Source organism: Sphaerodactylus townsendi, linkage group LG16, assembly GCF_021028975.2.
Source record: "Sphaerodactylus townsendi isolate TG3544 linkage group LG16, MPM_Stown_v2.3, whole genome shotgun sequence".
Taxonomy (NCBI): domain Eukaryota; kingdom Metazoa; phylum Chordata; class Lepidosauria; order Squamata; family Sphaerodactylidae; genus Sphaerodactylus; species Sphaerodactylus townsendi.
In genome coordinates, this window is record NC_059440.1 from 12,003,663 (window position 1) to 12,025,243 (window position 21,581).

General features: G+C 46.2%; 1 protein-coding gene across 1 annotated transcript in view; it reads right to left on the bottom strand.

The window, feature by feature from the left end:
* The window catches only part of GALNT17 (polypeptide N-acetylgalactosaminyltransferase 17), a 206,986-nt gene that overhangs the window by 100,877 nt on the left and 84,528 nt on the right, over positions 1 to 21,581 (bottom strand). The window contains exon 3 of the mRNA XM_048519282.1: positions 7,681 to 7,847. Within this exon, the coding sequence (XP_048375239.1) occupies positions 7,681 to 7,847 (167 nt within the window). The remainder of the gene's footprint in view (positions 1 to 7,680; positions 7,848 to 21,581) is intronic.

Here is a 21,581-nt window from a genome sequence, read left to right on the forward strand (position 1 = left end):
TTGGCTCAGTGAATAGGGAAGCAGATCCAATCCTTTCATTAACTGCCTTGAATTATTCCCATTAATACTTAACTAACTCAAGGGTTTTTAAATTGTTTTATTTGTTTTATTTGTGTTTCGCTTGTGCCCTTATGTTGGCGATGCTCGTATCATAATAAACGAAATGAACATGAAATCCATTTTCTTAGAGCATTTGTATGCAAGGTTTCAAAAGCAACGGCTAGGTGGTGAGACAGCCAAGTGGAGAATCTTTGCAAGAGGGAAGGGAAACAAAATATATTCACTGTTTTGTAAGCAGGGAAGGAAATTGCTGCCCTGACCCTGGGTGGGTGGCATATTTGCAAGAGGCAACGGGGTGGAGTGCTAGATGGAAACTGGTGAGATCTAATTCAAATACTCAGCCAGTCATAACATTCACTGCATGATCATGATCCCAGTCACTCTTAGTCTAATCTTTCTTAAGTTGCCATGTGAATAAAATGGAGAGGGTAACCATGCATAATCACCTAAGCTTTTTAGAGGAAGGGTGGGATATAAGCAGAGGCGTATCTAGGGAAAATGTAGCCCGGTGCAAAATCTGAGTTTCCCCCCGACATGGGCAGCCACCCTCCCCCACCACGACCAAACAACTTTTTTTGTGCCAGGGGGGAAGGAGGAGGGAAGGACCTGGCGGGAAGGAGGAGGGGTGTGGGGGCTGATTTTTCCGGTCCCCATGTGTCTAAATGGCCACAGCTCGGGGACATTTGACCCCATATGTCCCCCGGACAGTACACCCTTGGATATAAGTGTAAGAAGAAGAAGAAGAAGAGTTTGGATTTATATGCCCCCTTTCTCTCCTGCAGGAGACTCAAAGGGGCTGACAATCTCCTTGCCCTTCCCCCCTCACAACAAACACCCTGTGAGCTAGGTGGGGCTGAGAGAGCTCTGAGAAGCTGTGACTAGCCCAAGGTCACCCAGCTGGCGTGTGTGGGAGTGTACAGGCTAATCTGAATTCCCCAGATAAGCCTCCACAGCTCAGGCGGCAGAGCTGGGAATCAAACCCGGTTCCTCCAGATTAGATACACGAGCTCTTAACCTCCTACGCCACTGCTGCTCCTAAGAGAGCTAAGCGTTGGTGGTACGAATATAAGAAACTGTCTATCAAATCAGGACTTGGGTTCATTGTGGCAGCAATGCCTACTGTGACTGGCAGCCGTTTTTCAGAAACTCTTCCCTGTCCTATACTCATGTGCTGGTGAATTAGGATTGCCAGATCTCCCCTGGCCACTGGTGTGTGTGTGTGTGTGTGTGTGTGTGTGTGCGTGTGTGTGTGTGTGTGTGCCAGATGCATGTTGGGAAGCTCCTGGAAATTTGGGGATGGAGCCTGGTGAGGACAGAGATCTCAATGGGGTACGATGCCATAGAGTCCCCCCTCCAAAACATCCATTTTCGCCTGGGTAATTGATCTGGAGATGAACTGTGATTCGGGGGGGGGGGGGGGGGGCAGGTCCCCAGGTCCTACCTAGAGCCTGACATTCCTACCTGGCATTCTAAGGACTGCATTCTAAGGACCAAACTGGAATATATGGGGGCGGCAGCCACAAAAAAATAAAGGATAGAAAGAAATTTGGGTGCTGTGTGGTTTCCGGGCTGTATGGCAGTGTTCTAGCAGCATTCTCTCCTGACGTTTCACCTGCATCTGTGGCTGGCATCTTCAGAGGATGGCATCTGTGGCTGGCATCTTCATTCCTCTGAAGATGCCAGCCACAGATGCAGGCGAAATGTCAGAATGCTGCTAGAACACGGCCATATAGCCCGGAAACCACACAGCACCCCAGCGATTCCGGCCGTGAAAGCCTTCGACAATAGATAGAGAGAAATTCTTTTTTTTTGCTAAACTGCTAAAGTTTATGGCTGAGGAAAACCCCAGTGGAGACAGGTATTGGCTGATCTATTGCTCTGATAATCTTTCACCTTCTGAGACACGGGAAGGCAGGGAATGTTGGGTTATTTTGTTATTCATACTGTTCAGAGGATATTAGACCTTTCCTTCAGAGATCCAGGGCCAAGATTGGTTGAGGTTGCCCGGTTGCCATGGACGTCAAGAATGCAAGATAAGAATTCTGGAGAAAATAAAACCCCTGTAGATTGGGAGAGAGGACTCTGGATACACAGAAAGGGGTGTGTGGATAGTATGGCAAAATTTCATAGCTATATTCAACAGAACTATTTTTCTCTTTCTGAAGCGTGCTGACGTTTTATAAGTGACTGAAATATGCCTGCTTTGATCCCACACTTTATTTAAACAAATGTTTATGGCTGAACTGGTTTAAAGTCCCACTGTGTTGGGAATCGTAGAATCATAGAGTTGGAAGAGACCACGAGGGCCATCAAGTCCAGCCCCCTGCCATGCAGGAACACAAAATCAAAGGTCTCCTGACAGATGGCCTTCCAGCCTCTCTTGAAAAATCTCCAAAGATGGAGACTCCACCACTTTTCGGCAGAGAATTCCACTGTCGAACAGCCCTGAAAGTCAGAAAGTTCTTCCTAATGGTTAGGTGCAGAGGTGGGATCCAGCAAGTTCTCACAGATTCCTGAGAGTAGGTTACTAATTATTTGTGTGTGCCGAGAGGGGGTTACTAATTGGTGATTTTGCCACGTGATTTTTGCCTTAGTTACGCCCCTCCTCTCAGCAGTAGCGTGCAGAACTTGAAGCAGTCTAGCAGGAGGTGCTCTGGCGTGCGTGGCAGCCTGCGCCTGCGTGCATTCATTTCCCGCCCAGGGACCGGTGCAATGGCTGCGTCCTTGCCACAGCCCCGCCCAGGAATGCCCCGCCCCCGGAATGCCCGGCCATGCCCCCATCGTGCCCCATTGGTGCTACACCACAGTTTGAATCCCACCACCATGGGAACCTGTTGCTAAAATTTTTGGATCCCACCACTGGGTGGGACCAGAACCTTGTCCCGAGACACGTCCTCTTTGCAGTGCACCAAGAGAGGAGGCGCATACGGGCAAAAAATCTTGTCCCAACACACATCCCCTTTGTGGTGCGCTAAGCAAGCAGGCGCGTTGGGGCAAGATTGCTTGTCCGGACATACTTCCTCTTCCCTTGTGCATGTTTCTTGCTTTCCACTGGGCAAGGGCAGGGATCAGCCTGCAGTAGGTAATCGGCAACTGAGTTGAACTGAGAGGACTCAGCTCCCCTCACCTGTTCACTTCTTCTGAAGTAAAAATCCCCCCACATTCCCGCTCTTCCCCATCACCCACTTTAGCAATGAATAAACCTGGCACAGGAACAACAAACCGGGCGAGGTTTGGCCTTGAACTCTTCTAAGCACCAATGAAGCAAGAATCCTGTGAACTACACGTGTTTCTGAAAACTGGTGCTCTTTCCGGCCTTGTTTGATGATGATCAACAAGCCCAGTGGTTGTTGACGTGGGTTATGGAGGGACAATAATGCGCGTCTTTAATCACAGCTAATACTGTTACACGGAAGGAAAAGTACACATAGTCTTGGGCCTTAATGAGTTGAGGTTGGTGTCTGAAGTACCTTTTTAAACAAATCCTTCGGGGCTTTCCTGTCTACGACAGAAGGCTCTTCGCCAAAGGGGGGGAAGAGAAGAAGATTCTGTAATATTCATGACGAAAGGATTTTCGTTTTCAGCAAGACGGGAGTGTAAGCATATGGCAGGATCGCAAGCAGCACTTGGAGATTGCTTGCTGTAGGCTATCTGCGAAACTAGGGATGCTAATGGGTTTTGAATGGGGAGGTCACATTGCAATCCTGTGCCAATTTGGGAAAGCTATTCAAATCTAGGGGCCTGACTCAAAATGTAACTCTGAGTTCCGTGTTATCTAGAGAAGGCGCTACGCACCACAAGGTAATGGGAAGAACTAATCTTCCATCTTCTTCCGTCGTTGTTCCAACCGCACTTTATCAACAGCTGACCTACATAGAACAATTGCTACACGTTTCTTGTCCTCCTGCAGCTTTGTCAAGAAATAAAACCCAGCTGGACTGGCCAACAGTCTTACCCAAAGGCCCTGCCTGTTGGTTCTGTGGGCTGTTCTGGGGGGGAATCTTTGGCCCCTTCTGCACACGCAAAATAATGAGTTTTCAAACCACTTTCACAACTGTTTGCAAGTGGATTTTGCCATTCCACGCAACTTCAAAGAGCACTGAAAGCAGTTTGAAAGTGCATTATTCTGCATGTGCGGAATGAGCCTCTGACTTCCTTCTTCTCTTTCCCCAGTACAAGATTGCTGGGTCAGATCTGGCAATAATTTAGGCTTGCCTCAAGCCCTATGTAGAGCACCAGTTATTTCAAATCTTGTCCATATACTGATTTACAGGTCTTTTTCTGCACAAGTCGATGTAAACGTTTGCAAAACATTTTCAGTTCCTCCTGTTTGTTCACACTCACCTCCTCAAAACGATTCCTGGCCACCATTTTGTGCTTGTTCCACCTTTTGAAAAACCTTTTCCATGGATCCAATACTTTGATGCTTCAAAGCATTGAGCAGCAACTGTTCTGTTCCCCAAGTAAAACAGTCTTAGGTGCCCTGTACTCAGCCAGAACAGAGTGGGAGACTCACAAGCAAGGGGTAACAGGTTTTTTTAAAAAAAGATTTATTGCTAGAAGAATTGAGACCCTGACTCCTCCCAGGGTCTGACAAAAATAAAGTACTTATTGACATGAATAACTTGAAGCTTGAGACTTTTATCCTTTCCTGACTCCTTCCAAGAAGGTCCACTTTGTCTGGGCTTCCTCTTGATTCCTTCAGTGTCCTTTATCTGAATTCTGCTTTCTGTTAACACCTTAACTTTTATAGCCCTTAGACTATACACCATATAGACTATACACCATAGACATAAGAGATATTGCAGCCTTCCAACTCCACTGGCACCTTAGACTGAATTAAATAAATAGGGGTACTACTGGGTAACGAAAGGAAGACTGCCTCTAGGGCTGTGGTGGCGAACCTTTGGCACTCCAATTGGCCATGCTGGAAGGGGCTGATGGGAATTGTAGTCCAAAACATCTGGAGTGCCAAAGGTTCGCCACCACTGCTCTAGGGGGATTTCTTAAAGGGACAGGGTCTAACTAAAGTTCCCTCCCTTAGAACACTATACAAAAGGAACTAAATCCATTGTAACTAAATGGACAACTGAGACTTAATAAGAAAATAGTAAGAGCTTCTCTGGGGGCCTGACAGCAACTCCTCATAGGTCATGTATCCAAAGCTTGAAGATATCACCCCACCCCAAACAGGCAAGACAACAAAGCGAGCTCAGAAATTGGTGCTAAAGATGAAGTCTGGGGACTGTAGAGAGGTGTGGGAAGCATTTTAAAGAGACATTTACAGCAAGCCAAAATGCTTTGAAAACATTTCAACAAAAGAATCGCTAGAAGAGGAGGCATTTAAAACGTTTTCAGGCTGGAAATAAAAACGTTTTGGGCTAAAAACATTGCAGAACTCCTCGGAGGAAATGTTTTATTTCCTGCCTTCAAACATTTTATCTTGGCTGTGTAGAAAAAGCCACTGGCTAGACCCAAATGAGAGATGGTAGGATTGTCACAGGTAAGGCCTTCAAAATCCCACTTCGTTGTGATCACACTGGCCATTTCCCCTAGAACAGTGATGGCGAACCCCTATTTATTTATCGCAAAGTGCCAATCCAGCAATATAACCTGAATGCTGAGGTTTTAGTTTAGAAAAAACTGGTTGGCTCCCTCTTCCTCTGCCCCACCCGCTCGAGCAGGGGCCAGCCTGCTCCAGCCTCCAGCAAGTCCCTTGCGCACCGCTCTGTGCCTCTCTAGCAACTCTGCCTCCTCTGCGCCCCGCCCCGCCCCCCCCCCCGGCAGCAGCCACCTGGAGCACAGGCACCAGGCCTGCCAGCTGAGTCCTCCCTGCTGACCACAGTGCGCGCACGTCGTGCTCAGTGGCCCAGGCCAGCTTAGAAGTGTGTGTGTGTGGGTGTGTGTGTGATTTTCCACCCCCCCACATGACGAACTCTGTGTGCGCGTGCCCAGAGAGAGGGCTCCGAGTGCCACCTCTGGCACCCGTGCCATGGGTTCGCCATCACTGCCCTAGAACCAAGTGCACCATCCAATCAAATTGCTGTGGCTTGCAATTTAAAATGGAGCAGTATTTCAAGTATATTTGCATGGGCGTAATCCGGTAAGCGCAAGTGGTGTACGGTTGTAATTTACTGGTTCGCTGGGTTTGTGCAGTCGGATCCCAAGTTATCAGCAACACTGCTTCCACTGCCGCTGACATCCCCAGAAATGTCTTGTAAACAATTTGGAGGTGGTCCCAGACAGCAGTGAGGGCAACATTTGCAAACAGTGGGCTTGGCTTGCAAATATCTCCTGGTGACAATACTCATTTTAATTACAAGCCCGGCACCTTTGCTCTGAAAACTCGGATTCTGTTTGCAACTGATAAAAAGATGCCTTCAATTGAATGGCCCATTTTTACACCTATGCAGCTGGCATTCAGTGCATCAGCACAGGGGAGGCAGCTGCTATTGGCACGAGGACAGAACTTAATTAGTTTAACCCTTTGCTTGGTCTCGGTGTTGGTGAGAAAACTGCACTTCTGGCTGAAACTGACTTGAGGTTCTTGAAACAGCAACCTGATCTACAGAACAGCAGCCCATTTCCGATTCAGCAAAATTATTATCTCCCTGGAAGCAACGAGCAACAGAATTTCTCTGGGGAACCTCCCCCTGGGAATCTGACGCTGTATTGCAAGAGCAGGTGCGAAAACGTTGGTCCCAGTGCACAGTTGGAAAGTGCTTGATATCATTAGCCTTGATAAAGCTAAGCAGGTCTTGGTCTGATCAATTCCAGGAAAGGAGAAATCCCTGCCAGGAAACCTCATGAATGCTGCTTTTGTCTATACATTTCATTTATTTCTCCCCTTCTTCCCAATTGGAACCCAAAGCAGCTTATAAAAGTAGTGTCAGTTAGACTGAAAGCATGCGACTGCTCCAACGTCACTCAGGGAGCTTCAATGGAAGAGTGGGGGTTCTAGACTGGGGTTGTTTCCCCACTTACCATCGACCCCCCTTGCTACGCACTACTGTGAGCGAGCGTCATTTCCGGCTCTGCGCGAGGTCATCAAAAGGTACCGTTTTGAGGAGAGCCAGGAATGACGCGCACTGAGGGGGCGCGAGAGCGGTAGCGTCGGGGCGGCTGTGTTGTCGCCGCCCCTGTAGTGGGGAGTGCCGCGGGACCCCGTGCTACTTGGTGAGAGTAGCGCGCAGCAGATGGTAAGTGGGGAATCGACCTGGGTCTCCTAGAGTCCTAGACAGGCTCTCTATCCGCTGCATCCCACTGGCCCTCTTTGTGATGATTTCCATTTTGAAAGAGAGGGGAGATATAAATAAATTTTGAACGCAATGTTCCAGTTCAGAACTCGTTTAAAAACCCTTCAAGTTGTTTGCAGAGAAAGCTTACAATCAGAGGCCAGGCGTCATTCTCTTTCAAAATCAAGAAGAGAAGTTTGGATTTATACCTGCCTTTCTCTCCTGTAAGGAGATTCGAAGCAGTTGACAAACTCCTTCCCCTCCTCTCCTCACAGCAGACATGGTAGAGATGAGCGCGCCAGGTGAATACCCAAGTGCGCCAGGTGAATACCGCCACACTGTCCCGCATCCTTTCCTTCCCCTGCAAAATATTGACGCAACTCACCTTCGTCGCTGTTGTCGTCAACGAGGATGATCTCCTTCAGGAGGTGAGCGGGCGTGTGATTCACTGCGCTGTGCACTGAACGCAGGATGACTGACAACGCCTCGTTCACAAAAATAAAAATGATGGAAATCTGCGGAAGATCCTTAGGGTATTTCAGCTCTTTACACCTGTTGGAGAAAACATAAGCAGAAACCAAGGTTAACATGTGAAAATTCCTAGAACATTGCAACAGAGTCCACCTTCCAAAATGGCCATTTTTTTGGGGGTAAACTGATCTTTGTTGCTTGGAGATCAACTGTAATCCAGGAGATCTCCACTCACCCCTGGAGGTTGGCAGCTCTATAGTGAGAGCACTGGGAGTTGCTGAATGATGGGACACTTTGGAGGACATTAATTCATAGGGTTGCCATGTCCGAAGTGATTTGATGGCACTTAACACAGACACACACATGGCCATCTCAATACAACCCTGTGATTTATTGTTTAATTTGGAACAGTAAAGAGACATTTTGTTTCTGGGTACCTGGATATTGAGGCTCAAAACCTTATTTGTGCTGCCCCTAGGACCTCTTCTGCACATGCAGAATAATGCACTTTCAATCCACTTTCCCAATCTTGAAAGTGGATTTTGCTATTCTGCACAGCTGCAAAATGCATTGAAAGTGCACCATTCTGCATATGCGGAAGGGGCCTAAGACATGCTCCCGGTTGAGTCTGGGAATCCCAAGCATACCAGGCCATACAGCTGAATATCATTCCCTCTTAAAAAATCCAAGGCAGTGCAGAGCTTATGTTTTTGCTTGCTTTAATGCTATGCCATCTGCCCTACTCTCTGGACACTTCCAGAGTACCAGATGCAGAAAGAGTCTGTCCTTGTGATTCAGGAACTATTGAAACACCACATCATATTTTGTTCTTCTGCTCATTCTACGCTGAGATTTGGGCTATGTTCTTAAGTCCTATTCTTGCACTGAGAGTCGACTCCTCTATTGCAGTTTTGAAGTCCTTTTTATTAAATAGCCCTTCTGCAGATCTGTAAGAGAGGGTAGCTAGTTTCCTACAGTGAGCTATAAACCTTTGCATTGTTAGGATTAAGTGTTAATTTTAAGTATTGTTTAAAAAATTATGAATTTATATAATTTTGTTTTCTATTCTCTTTTCTATTAATTTTTCATGCTAATCAGCTGTGTCTCCTTTTAATTATTATAATGGATTATATTTTTGATGCCAGTAAAGGCTTATGCATGTATGTGTTTGTTTGTTTCCATGTGTCTTTTTAAAAGGAATGTTTCCATCATGGGAGGAGCTGTTGCTCAATGCAGAAGGAAAAAATTGGACATCTGGATGGAGCTGGTGAAGAGGGGAGCTGGGGCCAGGCCCTGGCTATGAGGAGTCCCAAAAGAAACTTTAGCATGTTCTGGGGACATCTTTGCCACCCTCCATCCTGTGTTTTGAACATGGGATGCTACCTTGATTCATGTCCAACCTGCCACCATTCCAAACCTGATTCTTTGCAAAGAGGTGATGGTGCAATATTTGGGAAAGAGCACAATTTCATTGCTTGCCCCAGGTGCCATTTTCTGTACATACACTCCTGCTGGCAACCCTACTTGGGTTATTCAGTTTAACGTGGACTCAGGGGGTGGGGGGTGGGATCCTGTTTGCTGATTATTGGAACTGCAAGTCAAAAATGTAAAATCGCCCAAAGAAAAATCCTCTTGCAATCTATGGCCGAATTCCCACTGAAAATTTAATCTAGATACAAACAAGTTTCAAAAGAATCGGCAATCGGCGGGTGCAATTGTTAAGTTAGCAGTACCAAAATTTCAGAGTATCTTTAGGAAACCCTTCTGATGATACCACCCAGGTTTGGTGAAGTTTGGTTCATGGGGGCCAAAATTATGGACCCTCAAATGTGTAGCCCTCATCTCCTATTAGCTCCCACTAAAACAATGGGGGATGGGGCATCCCCTTTGGGAGTCCATACCTTTGGACTCCCTAGACCAGGGGTAGGGAACCTGCGGCTCTCCAGATGTTCAGGAACTACAATTCCCATCAGCCTCTGTCAGCATGGCCAATTGGCCATGCTGGTAGGGGCTGATGGGAATTGTAGTTCCTGAACATCTGGAGAGCCGCAGGTTCCCTACCCCTGCCCTAGACCAAACTTCACAAAACCTGGGTGACATCAGAAGGAGGCCCCCTGATGATACCACCTAGGTTTGGTGAAGTTTGGTTCATGGGAGCCAAAATTATGGACCCTCAAATGTGTAACCCCCATCTCCTGTTAGCTCCCATTGGAGTGTTTTTTCAAAAAGGTGCATATGCAAGCAGGTCCAGGAAAATCCCATGATTGGGGGGGGGGGGGGACAGCGCCAGAAATGGGACTGATCTGTGTTCTATGGTTTGGCAGTGGGGAGATCGTGAGGAAACCTGGATATTCCGGGTGACTATCCCAGGATTAATCACCAGTGGGAAATCGCCCTATAATAGCCCTTTTTCTATGCATGTGTAAATTATTTTGAAAGAAATTGGATTTTGCTGCGTCATCTTTGCTGGGCTTTCCACGCTAACCGATGCGCCAGTTCTTCTGTGACATTCTGTTCTCTCACATAACTTGTGGGTGTTAATATCTGAGCAGCTGAAATGTTCCCCCGGTTGCCAAGACAAATGGCTTGGCTAACTCGCCCTCTTTTAAATACTGTTAAATTGATAAAAAGGCACCTGCGTGTCAGATTTTGCAACAAGCATGACACAGGCAGCTCCGCTTTAGTAAGTTAATAAATTTTTTTAATGCTTCCCCCTTGCATCTTGCAATGATCTCCAGTATTAAAATATAAGATGGCGCAGGGCGAGAGTACCTAGCACACAACAGGGCTAGAATTCTTAAACTGCTTTTTAAAACATAAAGATGCTTTATCATCCTTGGGCCCAGACAGATGAATGCGGTGCAAACTCCCTTAGCCAACCTGCTAGAGCAATGAAAATATTCAGAGCCGCTCCTCCGAAACAGGGCTTCAGACAGCAGAACAGGGAGAATGGTTTGGTGATAAAAGGTCTGTTTTCCATATAAAAGACCTCCCCAAGTTCAGCCCCTGTTATCTCCAATTAAAGTATCTCAAGGCCAAACTATGTTTGATGTTTGGGATCTGAAGCTGTCTCTGATTTGGCTGCCGAACTGCGGGCACTTTCGCACATGCAGAATAATGCACTTTCAATCCACTTTCACAATTGTTTGCAAGTGGATTTTGCTATTCCGCCCAGTAAAATCCAGCTGCAAAGTGCATGGAAAGTGGATTGAAAGTGCATTATTCTGCATGTGCGAAAGTGCCCGCAACACTTTTGGGGGAGCATTCAGATGAGATATTGCCCCAACTGTCCTTTAACTATACTCAGTGGTGAGATTCAAAAATTTTAATAACAGGTTCCGATGGTGGGGGATTCAAACAGAGGCGGCGCCACACACACGCACCTCCTGTCCCTATTGGGCAGGGAGGTTGCTTTAGTAACCCCTTCTCGGCACTCAGAAAACATTAGTAACCACTTCTAGAGAAGTGGTGAGAACTGGTTGGATCCCACCTCTGGCTATACTTACCACATCTTTACCAGCTAATCATATCCTGTGCCCACTGAAGTCTGCTAGCATCCTTTGCAGACCGAATCCTCAACACCATGGCTGGAAAAATGTGTTTTTCTCTCCGCCAACCGCTTTTTTTGATTTACCGGCCAGACAGGTCTTATTAAAGTTTTCCTACTATGGCAATATGGCTATGGCATGCAATCTTTTGCTCCTGCTCCTGGTCTTTGGCACCCCTTTTTTCCCCAAATTGTGGGTGGGTGGAAAGTGACTTCATGAAACATGGGAAACATCACGTCCGGTAGTACCCAGAAGCAACGTCAAAGCACTCTAGGAACTCCCCAAATCTCTCTGGTTTTTACTCTAGACACCAGAATAATGTTCAAATTGGGAGGGCTTATAATCAGAGGCAGCAGATTCTTAGCACTAGGGGATAATTTCTAAGTTGGAAGAAGTGATTTGCACACAGATGAGATATGGGCCTCTTGCTGTCTCCCTCCCACCAGCTTTCCCAACCCGTGTTTGACTCCTACCCTTACAGCCTTAGATCCAGTAACATCTCCTGAGAGAAGAATGTAAGTACACTCATGAAAGAACTCATAATGTGATTACAAGCAAATAGTTTTTCCCTTGGATAGTGTAACATACTAGAAGAAGAAGAAGAAGAAGAAGAAGAAGAACAAGAACAAGAACAAGAACAAGAAAAGAAGAAGAGGAGGAGTTTATATCCCCCCTTTCTCTCCTGTAAGGAGACTAGGGGCTTACAATCTCTTTTCCCTTCCCCCCCCCCCCACAACAAACACCCTGCAAGGTGGGTGAGGGAATCATGGCATGGCAAAAAAAGGGGGCGATCATGTAATGACAGCCAGGACTCGTTTCGGGAGGGTAAGTGATGACATACATTGTTGTAGGGAGGAAACTGAAAATGTTTTTGAAACAATTTGGGGGATTTGTGTGCAACGAGGCACAGAAAGGGTGGAGCATAAGATTCTCTGAATATCATGTCTCTTTGACCTTCTGCAACTAAATACTATTTTTTCAGTTGTTTGTGGGTAAGTACCGCTGTCACCTTGCCAAATGGAATCAAACGCCCTGTGGTAAAATCAAGCTTTTATCCACCGTCTCTTCCCCCAAATCTGCAAAGATCACTCGTCTGTCTGCCTTTGATGCTCCGTAGAAAACAACAACCCTCTTTTTAAAATTTTCCATTCATGCTGAGCGCGTAAGTTATTGCCTCGATTAAAGCGGCTAGGTTGAAGAACGCTTGATTAATTTCCTCCACACAAAAGAGAAGATCAACCCAAAAATTAATTGAGCTGCACACGATTATGGAAAGCATCTGAAAAGATGCGGGAGGAAAAAAGAAGAAGGCAACCGTCAAAACTATGTTCACAGCGCTTCGTCCCCATTCCCCGTTTCTTCTCTAAACTGAGTGTGATTCTGTGATTCTTTGATTTAGATGCATATTTTGTTTTGTGGTTTATTTATTCCCTTGCATCTGCCATCTTTCAAAGAGAATTATCAATAGGGAAATCAGTTGTATTTAATTTATGAGCTACTAAGTCAATATTCCTCACTCTGAACAAATATGTTTGCAGACGAAATGACAGAACTTTTGATAGGGTTTGTAGCAGCAGAGCCAGCAGCTGAGTTATAATAAATGGTAGCTCAGAGTAATACCTGGTTATTATGCAGCTCATCAGCCAAGCCGAGTTCTATTCGCCTTGTTTCCTTGATGTGGCTGTGAGTCTGCTGCAGAAGGTCTCATGTTCGATTCCCAGCATCTCCAGATAAAAGGATCAGGCAACAGGTGATATGAAAGACCACAAACTAAGGCCCCTTCTGCACATGCAGAATAATGCACTGTCAATCCATTTTCACAATTGTTTTCAAGTGGATTTTGCTATTCCGCGCAGCTGCAAAGTGCATTGAAAGTGGATTGAAAGTGCATTATTCTGCATGTGCGGAAAGGGCCTAAAACTGTCTCAGGCTATGTCATAACTTGACCACTGAACCTGAGAGGGACTGGCACCAAATAGGGTTGCCAACTCTGGGTTGGGAAATTCCTGGAGATTTGGAAGTAGAGCCTAGAATGGTACATTTTTGGGGAGGGGACAGATCTCAGCATTTCATTCATTCATTCATTCATTCATTCATTCATTCATTCATTCATTCATTCATTCATTCATTCATTCATTCATTCATTCATTCATTCTTATATACTGCCTCTCCACCAAAGGGCTCTGGGCGGCGAATAACATGAATAAAACAGACCAGTGTTGGAGCAAATAAATAAATACAAGTTACAATAAGATAGGCTCCACTTAATCATAACATTAAAACCCCATTAAAACCCCATTAAACAGTGCCTCATTCAAGACAATCAAATTTATGCAAAAGAATACAAATGTATTGGTGTCCGACTAAAAACTCATAGAAATCCTCCCAGAAAAGGAGGAAGGGGAGCAGAGGGCCCCATGGTTGTTTTGGGCCCAGAGTGTACGGGAGAGCAAAAGGAGGGGGCACATATCAGCGGCTGGTCCCCCCAAAAGCCCGGTGGAACAATTCGGTCTTACAGGCCTTGCGGAACTCTCCAAGATCCCGCAGGGCCCGGACAGCTGGTGGTAGAGTGTTCCACCAGGCAGGGGCCAGGGCTGTAAAGGGCCTGGCCCAGATGGAGACCAGGATAATGCCATAAGAACCAACCTTCCAAAGCAATAATTTCCTCCAGAAAAAATGGAGATTGTCACTTGGAGATCAGAATTCTGCCTTTATACCCAAACCCCAAAGCAGGGAGACTCCAACCACCATTTAGCCTGGGCACCAAGAGAAGAAAGACATCATTAGAACCCAGTCCCCAGAGGTGGGATGCAGCCTATTCGCACCTATTCGGTAGAACAGGTTACTAAATTTTTCTCAGTTCGGAGAACTGGTTATTAATGATTAACTCCACTAGGGACAAGGGGGTAATCTCTGTCCCTGGGTACAACAAATCTCTTCAAGTGGGGGATGCAAAATCGCCCCCCAGGGCCCCCTGCCCCCCATGGCACCCCCCCACGTCTGTATGAACTGTATGAAATAATACAATATATAGTAATTCTATTTTTTTTGTTCATTGGTATAAAGGTTGGGAAAGTATTATAGGTAAAGATTTTTCATTTTCTTTTTTTCCCTTGAAATTTATATTGGAAAGAGAGGAGTTTAAACTATACTTTTAGATTAAGGATTTTGGATCTCTCCCTCTCTGTTAGTTTACTTTAAAGTGGAATAGATAAAGTAGTTATAGGAATCTGAAGGGGAAGTAGAAAGTAGGGAGGGAGGGAAATATGGGAAGGAGGGAGGCAATATAGGATGTTTTAGTTGGGGGGTTGAGAGAGATAGACAATTAGATATGTTTGTAATATGTTAACAATTGTAAACAGTTTTTGGTTTCTCTCCTTATGTTATTATTTAAAATCAATCAATATAATTATATATAAAAAAGAAATAATACACTACCTTTCGGTATATTGCTTTTCTAATACTTTAAACCACAGATGTCAAACTCGCAGCCCTCCAGATATTATGGACTACAGTTCCCATCATCCCCTGACAGCATGACTCTGTCAGGGGATGATGGGAACTGTAGTCCATAACATCTGGAGGGCTGCGAGTTTGACATCTATGCTTTAAACAGTCATTATTTGAATCTAGAGGTGGGGCGAAGGGGAACTGCACCTGGGGCGCGCGCGCCCTGCGTCCTTGCCACAGCCCCGCCCAGGAGTGCCCCGCCCCCAGAATGCCTAGCCAGGCCCTGTCGTGCCCTGCCCAGCCCCATTGGCATTACGCCACTGTTTGAATCCCACCACTGCCAGTCCCCCACCAATGAGCACTACCTTGGGTCTCCCTCAGCTCACTGGCTGAGATAAAGGCTGATTACTCTAACTCCATGGTGGCGAACCTTTGGCACTCCAGATGTTATGGACTACAATTCCCATCAGCCCCTTGGCCATGCTGGCAGGGACTGATGGAATTGTAGTCCATAACATCTGGAGTGCCAAAGGTTCGCCACCACTGCTCTAAATCCTGTACTGGTAACTGGTACTCACCAGTACTGGGGTGCGCAGTGGGACCAGAAACAATAAGTTGGGGCAAGAAGTGCTCCCTCTTTGAGGTGCGCTGAGAGAGGAGGCGCGTTGGGGCAAGAGTTCTCGTCCCGACACGCTTCCTCTTGCGCTGCACGAGCTTCTCACTTTCCACAGTGAAAGCGAGAGCTCTTCAGGCGCGACTTTTTGTGCCAAAGTGGGGCGAGGGTGGGGATAATCGGCGGGGATAATCGGCCAATGTACCCGCCGAGAGAGCCAAGAGAGGCACCGGCCTGCTAAACTGGCATTTTGCAAACAGTGCCTTCAAAGTTCTTCCCGAGTGGCTGTTCTCTTTTCACACATATTGTTCTGCCAGAAAATTGTGCTATGTTCTCAGTTTAGCGCCCAATGAAATTAACTGGCAAGCAAATGTGGAGAGATTTATTTTCTCTCTCCCCCCCACCCGCCACTTGCTAGTGAAAAATAAAAAAGATAAAAAAGAGAGAAGATAAGGAGGGAAAGAAAGGAGTAACGATAAGAAAAGCAAAAAAGGAGGGGGGGGGAGGTTGTTCCCAAGAACACAACGCCTCACTCACACTGCTGATTTGGGGTTTTCTCAGAACTAGTGAGTCTAAAATCCGGACCCTTCCAGTCCACCTGTCAAGCTCAAGGTGCCCAATATCTGGGGAGGCAAGAGCTAAGAAAAACTTGCTCTCCAGCTGGCAAAGTAGCCCCTATCAGCAACGTGTAGTCTGGGAGCTCACAAAAGGCTCCACCAGATCAAAACGCCGTTCCACCAGAAGTCCTCGAAGGATTTCCTTTCAAAGTTCACGCAGCACATCGTTAATATACAGAATCCACTTCAACAAAGGACAAGGGTGGCCAACAGCCTTAGTGACTTCAAGGGGGGAATTATTAGACAAATTAATGGAGGAGAGGTGTAATCTGCCTTGAGACTCAATGGCAGATGAAAAGTAAATACACTAAATAAAGAGTGAGTCATGATGGCCCCAAGAACAAGCATAGCATAGTGATTAGACTCAGCCCAGGTGTCAAGCTCGTGGCCCTCCATATGTTATGGACTACAGTTCCCATCATCCCCTGCCAGCATGATGCTGGCAGGGGATGATGGGAACTGTAGTCCATAACATATGGAGGGCCACGAGCTTGACACCTATGGATTAGAGTGTTAGATTAGGATCTGTGAGTTCCACTTTTGAATTCTCATTCTGCCACAGAAGCTCATGAGGTGGCTTTACCCTTTCAGCTTCGCCTACCTCACAGGGTTGTTGTGAGAGCAAAATGGCAGAAGGAAGTCCAATGAATGCTATCCTGAGCACCTTATGGGGGGGGGATTGGGATAAAAATGAACTAAATAAATAGAACAAAAGATTCTAAGGGAAACCACAACATGGAGGGAAAGTACCATTTCAGGAAGGAAGGAGTGAGGAAGAACAATATAACACCTCACATTTGCTTTGCGTTGTGTGTTTAGAAGGCTCCACCATTACACTGCATCGGATGAAGCTTATGGCTTTCCAAACTTCAACAGTCATATTTGAAAAGGTAATCAAGCATACCAGATTGAATGAGGTTCTGTTTTAAAGGGATGAGAATAGATGGTCCCCCTGTGGTTCTTTTCATTACACTGGTATCTTACCCTGCTCTGTGTTGTAGTCCATTCCAATTTCAGCAAGTGGTTTTCTAAAACCAATTCTGGAATTGGACCACATGCAAATTACCTCTTGGTTGCATTGGCAGCTCCCCCACTTTACATTACATCGGTTAATGAAACACTGCAAAAACAAATAAACAAAAACGAAACACCTAAGGCTGCTGGATCATACATCGGGTGGCACCCGGATTACCCTTTTCTGCTGCCCGATCACGGCACATAGCAACCACCAATTTAAGAACATAAGAACAAGCCAGCTGGATCAGACCAGAGTCCATCTAGTCCAGCTCTCTGCTACTCGCAGTGGCCCACCAGGTGCCATTGGGAGCTCACATGCAGGATGTGAAAGCAATGGCCTTCTGCGGCTGTTGCTCCCAAGCACCTGAACTGTTAAGGCATTTGCTGTCCAAACAATGTTTCAAGATGATCACAAGAAAATTCAACCTGGTCATCCCATTTTAAAGGCATTATTAACTGGTATCCTATCACAATTGGCTCACTAGATCCTCCTCTACCAGGAGTTGCAGTCCAAGAGTGGATGTTCCAATGCAATGTGGCAAAAGATAGATCGTCCATTACCCAGACAAAATTCTCGCAATGGTTTAATTTAATGTAAAAAGACCACCCGAAGGCCTCCTACCTTACAAATACTACTCAAGCCAGTCGGGCAGCCACATACACAAGCTGGGCGCCGAGCCACGGTGCCGTGGCTGCATCTGACCGCCGCTTCCCTGCGGCATGGGATGGCTCACAAAGCCAAAAAGCCTCCCTGTCATCGAGAAACCTCAATAGGTCCCAATAAGCTTACGCAGCCCAAAAGGTTGAGGCCCATCCACCCTGGGGGCAGGGGGAAGGGGCTTGTCATCTTCCGACTACCACCAAGCTTACTCCCAAGTAACGCACCGACTACCACTGACTACCTCCAAGCTTACTCCCAAGTAACTCACACCTCAGAGCCAACTGTTTTTTCTAAACTAAAACCTCAGTACTCAGGTTAAATTGCCATGTTGGCACTTTGCGATACATAAGTGGGTTTTGGGTAGCAATTTGGGCACTCGGTCTCGAAAAGGTTCGCCATCCCTGCGCTAGACTAACCAGGTCTCCTGAAATTACCAGAAGCGGATTCCAGAGGCCAAAGCTCACCATTGCCACTGTTGCCCCGCAGCAACAGATATTCAAAGATATGCTATCTCTGAATATGGAGGTTCCATTCCTTCTTCAACATTCTGGACCTCATTTCTATCCATCTTACTGAGCAGCCATCGCTACCTGTGAAGAAATAATCGCTTCTATAACCAGTTCTAAAGTTAGCTGAGGTTCTGCTGAAATTTAAGCATGGGTTCTTTTTGGTGGCATGTTCCTGTTGGATTACTGCTTAGTTCAAGAAAAAGGTCAAAGTGTTTTGTACAGGAAAAAAAAGTGTATTCGTCTTTTTTTCCTCCCTTTTAAGCAAATGACAGCTCAGAAATGAGCACACAGCAAAACTGGCGTGCGCCCCTGAATCTGTGAGCTTGCTAAATTGCCTAGCAATTTGTATTAGTCTCTGTGTGTTTGCAGACTAAATTAATGCACAGTCTGGAACGCTCCTCAGCCAGAGGGGTTTTTTAACCATTTTCCTTGCTAATGCAGCAATTTGAAACCCATTAAAGCTAAACCCCTTAGACTTGCATCTAAGATATCCGAGTTAACCATTTTAAACTGATTTTTTTTTTCGAAAAAAATATTCCATGAAATTATCAAAACATGTTGCAATCTATAGAACAGTGAAGAGCTCAAAACATTTTCCCTGGTTTTGCTCATTGCAGTAATTTTAAACATACTCTCCACTAATATTTATTTATTTATTTATATTTATATTCCCCCCCCCTCTGCCCTGCCAAAGCAGCCTTAAGGTAGCTCGCAATCAATAATATCAATACAGTACAATCACCCAAAAAGTGAACAGTAACATTTTCCAGTCATAAATCATACATAATGACGGTACTGCTAATGCACAATCTCTCCTTTCTGATAGGGCAGTGGTGGCGAACCTTTTCGAGACCGAGTGCCCAAATGGCAACCCAAAAGCCACTTATTTATCGCAAAGTGCCAACATGGCAATGGAACCTGAATGCTGAGGTTTTAGTTTAGAAAAAGCGGTTGGCTCCGAGGCGTGTATTACTCGGGAGTAAGCTTGGTGATAGTCGGTGGCTTTGCTTTGAAGCAACTGCGCAACTCTTCCAACAGGTGAATCACGACCCTAGGAGGGTTTGCTCAGAAGCAAGCCCCATTGCCAGTAACCGAGCTTACTCCCAGGTAAAGGATCGCGCTTTAGTTCTTCACATGAAAATCAGTGGGGTTTAACAGCGCTTAACATGGTTACCTACACTGCTTCCCCAAAACTAGGTCTTAGGTTTAATGCTAATAATCGAGCCCAGCGGATCAGGCCAGCCTAGATGTGTGTGTGTGTGGGGGGGGGGACTCTGTTGCACGTGCCCACAGAGTGGGCTCTGAGTGCCACCTCTGGCACCCGTGCCATAGGTTCGCCACCACTGTGATAGGGCAACGGAGTGCAAAATAAAACCGAAATCCCAGAATTTGAGACGGTCTAGAACAGGGGTAGGGAACCTTTAACACTCAAAGAGCCATTTGGACCCGTTTTTCACGGGAAAAGAAAACACTTGGAGCTGCAAATAATTTTTGACATTTAAAATAAAGATAACACTGTATATATTGGGGTTTTTTACCTTTTACTCCACTCATTCTGAGAAGCGCATGGATGCACCCACCCTGCTGCCTGCAGGGTGGGCAAGGATGGGGCCAGCGGCTCGGCCTTGCCGGCTGCCGGGAAAGCGCCCGCCCCGCTCGAACAAGGCAGGCGAGAGGGGAAACCTGCAGCGCTGCCCAGCCGGCCACGGGCAATTGGTGCGCCCGTCCTGCTGCCTGCAGGGCGGGCAAGGATGAAGCCGGTGGCTCGGCTCGTGGAGCCGCAGTGCAAGGGCAGAAGAGCCGCATGCGGCTCTCGAGCTGCAGGTTCCCTACCCCTGGTCTAGAAGATGAAATAATAATTGAGATGGAAGTAATGTATGTTACTTTTTAAAAATATTCTGTCCTTTGTTTCCATGGGAAATGAGTTTCTGATGATCTCCGTGCTCCCATCCAACTGGGATGAAATTGTCAAGGATTGTATTACCATTTGTGGGATCCTTCCTACCCATTTTCAGAGACACCAGAGACATTTTTCTTATTATATCGCCAGTTATAATTTTCACCTGCACAATGAGGCACTTGGTAAACCGTGACAGGTGGGAGTGGACAGGAATAATAGGGTAATTCTCAAGCATGAGTTAACCCAGCCATGCTGAAAACACAGATGTGTGGGCTGAGCTGAAGTCTCTCTTTAAACAAAAATGGAGCATGTACGTGAAGGGAGCCAAACCATGCCAGACTTTTCCTCACTGTGCCCTGGCGCTTGAAGCATTTCTCTTTCAGCCATGCTCCAAAATCGTCTCCCTAAATAAGTCTCTGACCCTTTCCACACAGAGATCAAAATGTTTTGGGGCAGGAAATAAACCATGTGGAGTTCTGCATTGTTTCCCCCCAAAACATTTTATTTGCAACCTCAAAACATCTTAAATGTATCCTCTTTTCTAGCGATTCTTTTGGCTGAAACGTTTTTTTAAAAAGGTTTCATGTTTTCCAGCCTCTCTGGTTTCCCTGCACTGAGCACCATTTTGTGAGCTCTCTCCTTGTCTGCAGAAGCTCCTTGCCCTGTTTTTGGAGCATTTCAGAGCGTTTTTAAGATTTGGGGGGATTTCATCTTCACAGCATTGACTACTGAAGACTCAGGGAATTTGCAGCTGCAAAGCATAGAAGCATTGATTTGTCCACGCACTGGGAAAAAACAGGGAAGAACAGAAAATGGCGGGCCAGGAATTGTTTCAAGGGGGTGAGTTTGAACAAAAATTGGGTTATTTGGGGGGACATTTTACATGACTTGTGCAGAAACAACCCCTCTCTTGCAACATTTGGAAATGGAGAAGTTCTGTACTCAACGGGGGATGCACATTCCCAGTCAACGCTTCCAAGGGACTCACATCTTGAGTTAACGTCTCCAACCCATCATGGATGAAAACAGGAATGCCCACGTAATATCTGCATTTCTCGAACAAAGATGACTAAAACTCTTTCAACCCAATCTCTCTGTTGTCACACATTGTGAAAGGCTCTAGTTCATAAGCTGCGTGTGTTGATTTGGCAATAAGTCACGCAGCATGAAGATGTCATTTCCAGCTTCCAAATGCGACCAGCAATGTTTGGAACTGGGCTGGCAACCCTAGAGACCATCTCTGCTATAAGATGCTCACAACCTCCCAGCCCGTTGTGATTGGCCCCGGCACCTTTTGGTGGCCATTCTGCGCTTCCCTCTCTGGCAGCCATTGGTGGCAGCCCCCATGCTCTGGCCTCGAAGTTCCAAAAGGGTCCACAGGCTTAATAAGATTGTGGATCTGTTTTAACTGAACTGTCACTCTACACAGGGATCTTCAAACTATGGCCCTCCAGATGTTCATGGACTACAATTCCAATCAGCCCTGCCACTTGGCCATGG